Source organism: Sceloporus occidentalis, unplaced genomic scaffold (genome assembly GCF_023333645.1).
Source record: "Sceloporus occidentalis isolate IW3139 unplaced genomic scaffold, rSceOcc1.0.p SCAF_2, whole genome shotgun sequence".
Lineage (NCBI taxonomy): Eukaryota > Metazoa > Chordata > Lepidosauria > Squamata > Phrynosomatidae > Sceloporus > Sceloporus occidentalis.
Window position 1 is genome coordinate 271,095,915 of NW_028316982.1, and position 11,494 is coordinate 271,107,408.

The following is an 11,494-nucleotide window of genomic DNA, read 5'->3' on the forward strand; positions in this document are numbered from 1 at the left end:
GTTTCAGTAACAGATTTTGTGGGGAGGCAATTCAGACTGCAAGCTATTTGGAAGGTTGATTGTGGGGTTCAGCAATTCATTCAACTCCGTATTTGCTTATGTATGGAAAGAAACCCAAACTAGCACGCCGGAGAATTTTTGGGAGTGAAGGAAGCATGGGTCCATATCCCAAAAGGGCATAGAGGAAAGAGACAAACCAAAGCTCAGAAAATGACTTTCGTGGGATATCGGAGTGACTCACGTGGGTATGGTATGGAGAAAGATCTTGTAGTACCTTTGAGACTAACTGAAAGAAAGACGTTGGTAGCAGGAGCCTTCCTGGAACTGGGGCTAGTGTTGGCATTAGAGAGAGATTAAAGTGCATTTAAAGCATCCCACAAATAAAGTCAAAATGGCAAGTAACTGTGTGAATGATTATCACATACAATTGCGCAAATAAAGTGATATCAGAAATGCATTATCGCTGAAATCCTGAAAGTAAAAAGCTGAGCACTAAAGCTTCTTTGTGGCCACTTTAATGATGGGTTTTGTGTTGTTGTGTGAAACTGTATTGTGTAATTATGTGATTTTTTTCTGGGATAACTGGCAATGGTTTCGCAGAGGATGTTTTCGTCAGCTGCCCCCAGACTCTGGAATGACCTGCCAGAGCAGATACAACAGCTGAGAATGCTAACTGCTTTTAAAACAGCATTAAAGACTTATCTCTTCTGGCAGCCTCCCCTGTCAATTTTAAATCATGGCTTTTTAATTGTATATATACACTCGTCCTTCCACATTTGCGGCTTTGACTTTGATGGATTTGATTATTCATGGATTCGATTAATATGGCCTCTCTAGGTCCTCCAGCACAACTTTATGGTCAACATCTACCGAAAGGTGCACTGGAGGACCTAGCGATTCCTAGAGAGAACAGTCCTCTAGGCATTTGTAGGTCTTCCAGCGCAATTTTATAGTCACCTTCTGGCAGGTCTTGACCACAGAATTGCTCTGCACAACCTAGATTCCTAGAAAGGTGTTTTCTCAGGTTAAAAAAATAGTGTTTACTTGCAGTTTTTCCGCTTTCACAGCAGTCCTGTGTCCTAACCCCAATAAATGTGGAGGGGAGGGTCCACTGTACTTTTTAAATGATTTTATAGTGTATTTTAACTATGGATTTGTGCCACTCTGAATCCCAGTTCTGGGAAATGAGCAGGATACATGCAAATATGAATAATAATAATAATAATAATAATAATAATAATAATATGCATTTTAATTGTATTTTGTATTTTAACATGTTGCACCCGCCTCGTGACTTGAGGAGAGGCAAGAAAGAAATAAAATTTATTATATTATTATGGTGATGTATCCATTCATGCCAGACATCGCAACCCTGGAAGACAAAATTTGTAAGGCCACAGACACTGCTCACAACTGATGTCTGAACTTTTCCACACATTATGTAGAAAGAGGGAGGATTCTAGAGTCATTCCTTCCGGAAGGGAGTGTTAGAACAGGCACGCAAGTGTGTATGCAAGAACAATAATAGATACAGGTATGAGTCAGTTACTAAAATGGATGCATTCCTGAGCATTATTTCTTTAACAGCGTTTGGCACCAGAGGGGGAAAAGCATGGAAAGAGATAGTTTCCTACACCACAACGAAGCAGAGCAGTTCAATATGTTTTAGCAACCTTTTTCATCCAAACTACAAAATATGCACATGTAAAATGAAGCATCCAGGTCAGGCAAAACATTTTGGACCTGTGAATGCTCCCTTCAAAATGCATGTAAATCCACTTTTGTTGCTGTTGTTGTGTGCCTTCAATTCATTTCTGACTTACGGCAACCCTATCATAGGGTTTTCTTGGCAATTTCTTCGGGGGGGGGGGGTTGGCATTGCCTTCCCCTGAGGCTGAGAGAGTGTAACTTGCCCAAGGGTCACCCAGTGGGTTTCATGGCCCAGTAGGAATCCAAAACCTCGTTTCCAGAGTCTTCTTCCAATACTCAAACCACTATGCCACACTGGCTCTCCCACTTTACAATTTGGGCAGCCAAAATGACAGATCTATGCTATTTAATATGCTAGAGATTAAGTGATGAGGAAGGTGTTATCTCTTCTCTTGCCTTTTCTATCTGTTTCGCTGGTTAATAACTGCTCAATAAAGGAATCCCACTGTTCTACAAATCAAGTATTATTTGATTGTCGATTTGATTATTTCATTGTTACTGCAGTCATGCTACTGTAACCCAAAACTGACAACAGGTTTCTCCAGCCCTCCTTCACCATCCACTCAATGCTGATGCTGCTAAAAACATGCATGGGATAAGGAGGAAAAGAGCAGATTATTATTATTATTATTAGTAGTAGTAGTAGTAGTAGTATCCCGCCCTTTCCCCAAAACTGGGGCTCAAGGCAGCTCACAACATTAAAAAAGTACAATTAAAAGCATACAAAAATAGTGAATTAAAACAGAATTAAATCATAATATTAAAAACAAATTACATATTAAAAGAATAAAATACAATTAAAGATGTGAAAAATACTTTAAAACAATGCAACACAACCCCATCCCATGTTTTAAAAACTTTCTGTTTGTTATGTGTGAAAGAAAGACTTTGCAAAAAGGAGATTCTTTATTTGAGGCTTTCTCAACTGAGATGATGATGATGATTTATATTCCACCTTTTCCTAAAAATGGGAATGAGTAGAGTGTAGGTATAGGCATGGTATAGTGGTTTGAGTGATGGGCTAGGACTCTGGAGACTAGGGCTCAAATCCCGGTTCAGACATGTAAACCCACTGGGTGTCTTTGGGCAAGTCACACTCTCTCAGCCTCAGAGGATGGCAATAGCAACCCCCCCTTGAACAAATCTCGCCAAGGGAACTTTAGGGTTGCCTTAAGTCGGAAATGGCTTGAAGACACACAACAACAACAACAAGGTATAGGGACGAGGAATACAGCCATAGGGAACAAAGAGAAAAGCTCTTTCGCACTTCATAATGATAACAGTTCGATACCACTTTAACTGCCATGACTACTTTCTGTGCAATCCTGGGATCTGTAGTGTAGCGAGGTACTTGGAATTCTCTGCAAACAGAGCTCTAGTGCCTGACCAAACTCCAAATCCCAGAATTCTATAGGATGCCGTCATGGGAATTAGAGGCGTATCATTGTTTTGGGTGAAAGAGACCCCAGTCTCCAGGTTTCAAAGTTGTTGGATTTCAATATCCTTTGCCTCCGGAGTTTAAAAAGCGATTTTTTAAAAAACACAAAAGTGGAGGGCAGCTGATAAAGTCATCTGCAAATTCTTCACAGTTCTGGCTGTAGACCTTTTAAAACCACAATCTATAAAAGACAAGTGATATGGGAGTGATGCACAGCTGACAGCTAGCTGGCAAGTCATAAGCTGTGAATCTCGAGGCAAAAATTCCAACAAAGGGGAACTGTAGTGGAATATCACTCTTAAATATGTAGGAACAACAGCTCTTTCCAAAGAAGAAGGCCTTTCCCCCCACTGCCAACAAGTCTACACCTCAGGATGCATCTATACTGTAAAAATAATGCAGTTTGACACCACTTTAACTGCCATGGCTCTGTCCTACTGAATCCTGGGATCTATTGTCTAAAATAAATAACTTTTCCATGCTTCACCTAGATTGCAGGTGAGAACCATAAACTACATCTGCATCCACATTGCAGAAACAATGCAGTTTGATACCACTTTAATTGCCAGGGCTCTATCCTACTGAATCCTGGGATTTGTAGTTCTGCAAGGCACTAGCATTCCTTGGCAGAGAAGGCTAAAGACTTTATAAAACTACAAGTCCCAGGATTCCATCAGATAGAGCTCCAGCATTTAAAGACTGCATCCGTACAGCAGATATAATCTAGTTTGACACCACTTTAACTGCCATGGCTCAGTGCTCTGGAATTCTGGTGTGACAACTATCTACAAATTCCAGGATTCCATAACACTGGGCCATGGCAGTTAAACCGGTGTCAAATGGGATTACTTCCTGCAGTGAGGATGCAGCAAAAGTGGTATCAAACTGCATTATTTCTACAGTGCAGATGCACCCTCAGTCTCTTTGGCTGTGCCCACACTAGAGACATAATCCAGGCAGGCACTACTTTAACTGCTGTGGCTCAGTGCTATGGAATTCTGGTATTTGTAGTTTTGTGAGTCATTTAGCTTTCTCTGTCAGAGGGCTCTGGTGCCACAACCAACCACAGTTCCCAGAATTCCATAGGATGGAGCCATGGCAGTTGAAGTAGTGCCAAAACTGGATTATTTCTGCCAAAGTGATGTCAGACCGCATTATCTCTACAGTGTAGATGCACCCTCAGTCTCCTAAAGGTGGCAGTCATTTCCCAAAGACATGCCCTCACTATAGGAAGCCAATAAGGAAATACATTCTCATTTTAATGTCCAAATGTTATATATTCTTGAGCATAAGTTTCTAGGCCACTACTGTGACTGTGCAGCAGAAGCAGCACATGGACAGCTTTGTGCCACATTTCTCAGGAGCTCAGCGTCGGTGAATAAATGAAAGGCGATTTCCTCGCACTCGTGGGATGCCCCACACTCGAACAAGCAGCCGAACATCTGGGAGTTGCCTTCCTCGCAGACGGCCAGGTCAGAGTAGCCGCTGGGTCCTGAGTTCAGGACCCAGGGGTTTTTCCATGAGCCCTGATCCAATGGGTCGGTATTCAAGTAGATGCCCAGGTCCAAACGCCTGTGTCTGTTTGTGGGATGGGAGAACATTAGCCATGACTTGACGCACTTGACCGAGGCCGAGAAAGGACTGGTGTCGCGCACCAGACTTGTTTTGCCAGCATCTTCCTTTGAACCTGGATCCAAAGGCTCGAGCATGGGAGAGAAACTCACTATGCTCCCCTGGCACCCCCGTGAGGTCTCGCACAACTCTTTGCACAAGGACGAATTCATGAATTGGTCCCCACTATCCGCACACAGAGCCCCAGCCCGGTATTTGTGGAGACTGCGGGCATTGCAATACAAGACTTGGGTATTATCGGGGCGCCTCAGCTCAGCGACTTGGCACTCCGACGTCCGCAGTCTCTTCAGGGGTTGGCTCCGGGTCCAACTCTGTCCGCCATCATCACTGTAGAAGGTGAGGCAATGGGGTTTAGTCCAGCAAGTCAGCGGCCGGCCAAAGAAACGCTTATGGATATAGTAGGCGTAAGCCGGAACGACTAGCCGCCCGGAACTCAGCTGCACCCCGTGGCCTGGACCCACGGCAAACGTGGCCCAGTTTTTCACGTCATCCCCGATCACTTCCTCCGTGAGGTCAGTGGTTTGGCTCCAGGTGCGTCCGCCATCTTGGCTTGAGACGTAACACAACTTGGCAGCGTTTCTCCCCGTCCTGATCTGGTGCCACTCAGTAATATAAGTCTGGACACAGATGAAAAAGAGGAAGATGGTGCCGTTCTTTTTGTCGTACACCGGACAAGGGTTCATGGTGCGGTGGCTGGGCAGCGCGGCTGTCTCCAGAGATTCGAGAGGACCCCACTAGAGCAAGATGGAGAGAAAGCATAAAATACTTTAATAAATCCTTTTCATTGTACTAAACAATATCAAATGTATTAAACATTTTTTCAATCTTTTAAACAAGATTTAAAACATCAAATTGAGATATCAAAAATTTAAAATATCAAATGTACTAATTTTTCTAACCTTTTAAACAAGATTTATGATATCAAATTGAGGTATCAAAGAATTAAAATATCAAATGTACAAAATGTTTTGTTAAACTTTTAAACAAGATTTATGATAGCAACTGAGATAGCAACCATGGAGATATCAAAGATCTTGAACAAGATTGAAGATATTGAATTGAAATATCAAAGACTTAAAATATCAAATGTACTGAAATAATATAATCTTTTAAACAAGATGAAATCAAACTGAGATATCAAAGATTTAAATTATCAAATATACTAAATGTTTTTAATCTTTTAAACAAGATTTAAGATATATTGCTTTGAGATAGCAAAGGTGGAGACGTCAAAGATCTTAAAGGTATCAAATTGAGATATCAAAGATTTAATGTATCAAATGTACTAATTTTTTAAAAATCTTTTGAACAACTCTTGATATTCCCTTGTTCTGTTTTATACTGCTTACCTTTTTGTCACGTTTTATTGGTTCATTGATAAAGTAGGTAAATTGAGGTGTGTTTTTTCCCCCTTTCACCACACAAAACAGCACTTGCAGAACACATTTATGCTTCAGGTTTAAAATTAACTAATTTTCAAAATTACCAACCAGGGAACATACAACATGAGAGCAAATCTGCCCATGGCTGCTTTGGCCAAAGGAATGCATTCATGGTAAATTGACCCAATTCTGGTTTTCTTCTCAAAAAACATTTCTCAGAAAACACTCCTGATGGGACAGTTTCCCCCTCAGGTCACAAAAAAATGCTACCACAAGTATATAATGTTCTTATTCTCTCCTTCTGTATTTCACAAGAGAATTTTGAACTACAAGGTGCGTTCCACACAAATAAGTAAAAGGTTTCTGGAACATGTACACATCACAATGTGTGTGTGTGTGTGTTTGTGTGTGTGTTAGAAACTCCATGCATATAATCACACTTGCTTTTTGTAAGCATATGCACGATACCCATTAATAGAAAGTATTATATTTTTAATCTGGAACCCACATCCAATAGGAATGAATGAGCTGTCTATTTTCAGATTATCTTTAAATAGTACACGAATGCCAATTCCACAATGCCAGGGTAATTTAATGTAATGTATAGTGTGTGTGTGTGGATGTATATATGTGTGTGTGTGTGTGTGTGTGTGTGTGTGTGTGTGTGTGTGTGTTTAACTATATCTATATATCAGACTATGCCCCTAAGAACGACAACCCTGAACAGGATTTTTAGATTCCCAACTCCCAGGTCTGTTCCTACAAGATTGTCCACCACAGTTCATCTCCTTCTTGTGCAACTACAGCATTGTGAGAAATCACAACTTAAAAGAGTTAGGGTTTTTTTGGACAAAAACTCCCAGAATCTCCCTGCCAAGATGGCCTCTGGAGATGCAGTCTAAAATAAATAACTTCCCCACACTTTGCCTTAGGCTGCATGTGAGCACTATGCACCTTGGCTGTATCTGCATTGCAGGAATAATACAGTTTGACACTGCTTTAACTCCCACAGCTTCATCTGACAGAAATCCTGGGATTTGTAGTTTTGTGAGACAATGGCACTCTTTGGCAGAGATGTTTAAAAACCTTGTAAAACTACAAATCACCAGATTCCATAGGATGGAGCACAGCCCTTAATGTGGCATGCAAGTGCATTATTTTTTACAGTGTGGATGCACCCTTTGAAGCAGCAGAAAACAAGTTTGCTCCTTTTCCTACATGACATCCATTCGGATATTTGAAGATCTTCAGATTTTATTGGCTGATGGAGAGATGGCAGCAATGAAAGGCCCAGGATAGAAGGAGTCTGTTTCCTTCAAATCCGATGCACAATTAAATACATTTGCTCTTTGCTTAGAAGGCTCTCCTCCTGCCACTATCCTATTCTCCAACCCAAAGCTTCTGTAAATAAATAAATAAATATTATTTATGCACATTTATGAAATGTATGTAAATATTTACATATATTTATTTATAAATGCAAACATTTGTTTATGGAAATCATGTATTTATGCTAATAAATAACTCTAAATAAATAAATAAATAAATTCTGAGTCACTCGAAGATCCTTCTCAGGAAGGTTTCAAGTTTCTGGAGCCAGACACAGAGATATTTATATATATACTGACGTATGTCCTCCTCGGCTGGTAATTCGTCAGCCTTCCTGGCATTCAGTTAACCCTTTCGTTCTGATCTTTAGACCAGCCTTTTCCAACCTGGTGTTGGACTACCATGCCTATCATCCCCACAGCCAGCTGTAATCCAACACATCTGGAAGGCATCATCTGAGAGATGGTTATCTTGTGCTTTTGTTTTGCAAGAGGGATGTTCCAGGATTTTAAAGCCTATTTTATTTTAGAACAGGATAGAAATTGTATACCTCCCAAGATGTTGCTGGATTGCTATTTCCAGCAGCCCTAGCCAGCATAATCTGTGATCAAGAATGCTGGGTGCTGCAGTCCAGCAGCATCTAGAGGGCAACGGCTTGAGTCCAGGGCAGCACTCCCTTTGTGAGGGCCAGCTTGGTGCAGCGGTTTGAGCGTTGGACTAAGACTTTGGGAGACCAGGGGTCGAATCCTGGCATGGCCATGGTAGTCCACTGAGTGACCTTGGGCAAGTCACACTCTCTCAGCCTCAGATGATGGCAATGGCAAACCCCCCTCTGAAGAAACATGCCAACAAAAACCCATGATGGCTTCACCTTAGGGTTGTCATAAGTCAGAAATGACTTGAAGGCACGCAGCAACAACAATGCAGTATTTTGACTGCTTTGAGCGCCAGTGTGGCCTAGCAGTTTGAGGATAAGGACTAGGAAACTGGATATCTGGGTTCGATTGCCCACTCAGCCAGGAAACCCCCTGGGTGACCATGGGCAAGTCATAAGTCAGGAATGACTTGAAGGCACACAACAAATATACAGTTAGTGTGAGGTTGCTCACATCAAGGTAAAAACAGCATATGCTAAAAAAACAGCAACAACCCTATTTTGTACAAAAGCTTTAAAAATTAATTACAGCTGTCCCTTATAATTTGCGGACTTGGATTCCATGGTCTCGCTTTTTGCAACGGCAAGGCGGGGAGGAATTAAAATAGTATGCACACAGTTGAGCTCGGGAACATGCGCCCATTCAATGGGCTTTGGATATATGCGAATTTCCATTTTTGCGGGGAAAATTTTATCTGCAAAAACAGAGGGATGACTGTAGCTCTGCTAAAAACACCAAATTACAGTGGGCCCTTGGTATCTGCAGGTGTTTGGTCCCAGGATACCAAAAACTGTGGATACTTATCCCATTCAATACAGTGGCACAGTAAGATGGTGCCCCTTGTATAAGATGGCAAAATCAAGGTTTGCTTTATGGAATTTATATATTTTTAAACTATTTTCAAACCGTGGATAAAAAATGGTGGGCTGACGGTACAAGCATTATTACTGGCGTCCCTGTAGGGCGTAGGGTATCCGTACCTATTGCACTACGAACCATAGCAGCGTGGTGGTTTGAGCATAGGACAAGGACTCAGGGGATCAAGGTTCGAATCCCTGCTCAGCCACAACAACCCACTGAGTGACCCTCTCAGTCCGCCTTAGGGTCGCCATAAGTCATAAACAACTTGAAGGCACCCATTGACAACAACAATCTTTTAATGAATTAAGGAATACTGAAGCTGAATACGAGAGCAAGAAACGATACCTGGACAGAGGTTCCTTCCTTCTTCCCTCGCCTCATCACCAGGAACTTGGCGTCTTCGTCTCTGGGCGAGGAGCGTTCCTCCGCAAAGGCCAGGAAGGTGGCCTCATAGGGCAGATAGAGCAAGGCTGGGATGCGGTAGGTGAGTCCCCCTCGTTGCTTCTGGCTGAAAAGGGTCACCTTCCCGGAGCCAGATGGAGCCTCCGCCATGTTTTCTGGACACACAGAAATATTCTGGAAGGCCAAAAAAGGAAGGAAGACACACTTACACAAACCATAGTACAGTCAGCCCTCTGCATCCATGGATTATTTTATCCACAGATTCAAGCATCCACAGTTTGAAAATATTCCCTCAAAATATACATTCCAAAACAGCAAATCTTAATTTTGCCATTTTATATAAGGGACACCATTTCACCACACCATTGTGTTTAATAGGACTTGTGCATCCACAGATTTTGGTATCCACTGGGGGTCCTGGAAACAAACCCCAGCGGATACTGAGGACCCACTGTAATTTGTTGCTCCAAACTGCAAACTGAAGGTAGAATGCTGCTAACCAGCATGGCCAGTATTTCGTATCAGCTACTTGGTGAAGTATTTGTTGTTGTGCGCCTTCAAAGCTATTCCTGACTTATAGCAATGCTAAGGTGACCTGATCACTGGGCTTTCTAGGGCTGAGAGTGTGTGACTTGCCCAAGTTCAGCCGGTCAGTTTCCATGGCTGAGCAGGGATTCTAACCCAAGTCTCCAGAATGGTACTTCCATTCTGAAACCACTGCTCCACCCTGGCTCTTGCATGGTTCCTATCCCTCTACTAAACTGTACTGGGCACAACTAAGAAAACCTTCCCAGAGCTATCCAGAGCCATCGAGATACAATGATTCCCTATAGGCAAGTATTCTCTAAGGTTGCCCTATGGGCAAGTATTCTCCAATGATTCTCTATGGGCACGTTTTCTCTGTTCTAATAAGTATTCCCCAATGATTCTATATAGGCAAATATTCCCCAATGATTCCCTATGGGCAAATATTCCCAATGATTCCCCAAGTGGTATCAAACTGCATTATCTCTACAGTGCAGATGCACCCTTTGCATGCCTCCCCACCCCTTTAACTCACTGTGCTGCGGATCCCTCGGAGGGCAAAAGGACCAGGCATTGAGGAGGAGGAGGAGGAGGAGGAGGAGGTGGGGATGATGGGTTGCAAAGTAGCTGTTTGGGTGGAGGATCAGCCCTGGACGAAAGAAAAAGGAAGGCAGTTTTGGGAACCCACCCGTTTGCCTACATTTGCAAGCAATTGCAAACTTGCAGTTTGGAAGCTGAGGCTGCAAGGCTCCCAGATCAAATGTCCCAGGGATTCCAAATGAAGCAGCCAATCAGGAGGCGAGTAGCCTTTTGGGGGGGGGAGCCATAGACTTATTTCAAAGATAGAGTGATTCTCCCCCTTGTATAGCAAGCAAGCTTCTTTTTGCACCCTGTCTATATTTCCCTTTTATTCAGTCAGACTAGCAGTGGCTGCATCTGCATTGCAGAAATAACAATAATGCAGTTTGACACTGCTTTAAATGCTCTGGCTCCAGATTATAAAATCCTGGGAATTGTAGATTTGCAAGGACTTTAGCCTTCTCTCTCTGTTTGTGTGCCTCACCAAACTACAAATCCTAGAGTTCTATAATATCCAGCCCTGGTTGTGTCTGAACTATAGATATAATGCAGTTTGACACTACTTTTGTTTATATATTTTAAAATACTTAAAGTATTATAGCAATGCACTTTGAAATGTATGCAATAAACCTTAATTAAAAAATATAGCAATGCATCCAGTTTGGTTTTGAATTTTATTATTATTATTATTAATAATAATAATAATAATAACCTTTATTTATAAAGCTCTGTAAATTTTCACATCTGTCTGCACTGAATAATAATAACAACAATAAAATTATTATGATTATTAATTTATTAATTTATTGTTAAATTATTATTATTTAGTAATTAATTTAATTGTTATTAAATAAATTATTATTATTATTAAATAATTATAAAACAATTAATTGTTAATATATTTATTAATATTAATACATATTAATATTTAATAAATATTAATATATTGTATAATATTATATACTATATTTTATCATATA

At 41.3% G+C, this 11,494-nt stretch overlaps 1 protein-coding gene across 2 annotated transcripts; it reads right to left on the minus strand.

The window, feature by feature from the left end:
* Positions 1–1,312: 1,312 nt before the first annotated feature.
* On the minus strand, positions 1,313–10,684 carry LOC149320173 (sialidase-3-like). 2 transcript variants are annotated; one of them, XM_089513078.1, is made up of 3 exons: positions 10,624–10,684; positions 9,354–9,584; positions 1,313–5,514 (listed from the first exon to the last, which is right to left on the minus strand). In XM_089513078.1, the coding sequence occupies exons 2-3, from the start codon at positions 9,558–9,560 to the stop codon at positions 4,453–4,455; spliced, it is 1,269 nt and encodes a 422-aa protein (XP_089369204.1). In that variant the 5' UTR covers positions 9,561–9,584; positions 10,624–10,684; the 3' UTR covers positions 1,313–4,452. The 2 variants fall into 2 exon arrangements, with proteins under 2 accessions (XP_089369204.1, XP_089369203.1); XM_089513077.1 differs by having other exon boundaries at positions 10,471–10,642.
* Positions 10,685–11,494: the final 810 nt, after the last annotated feature.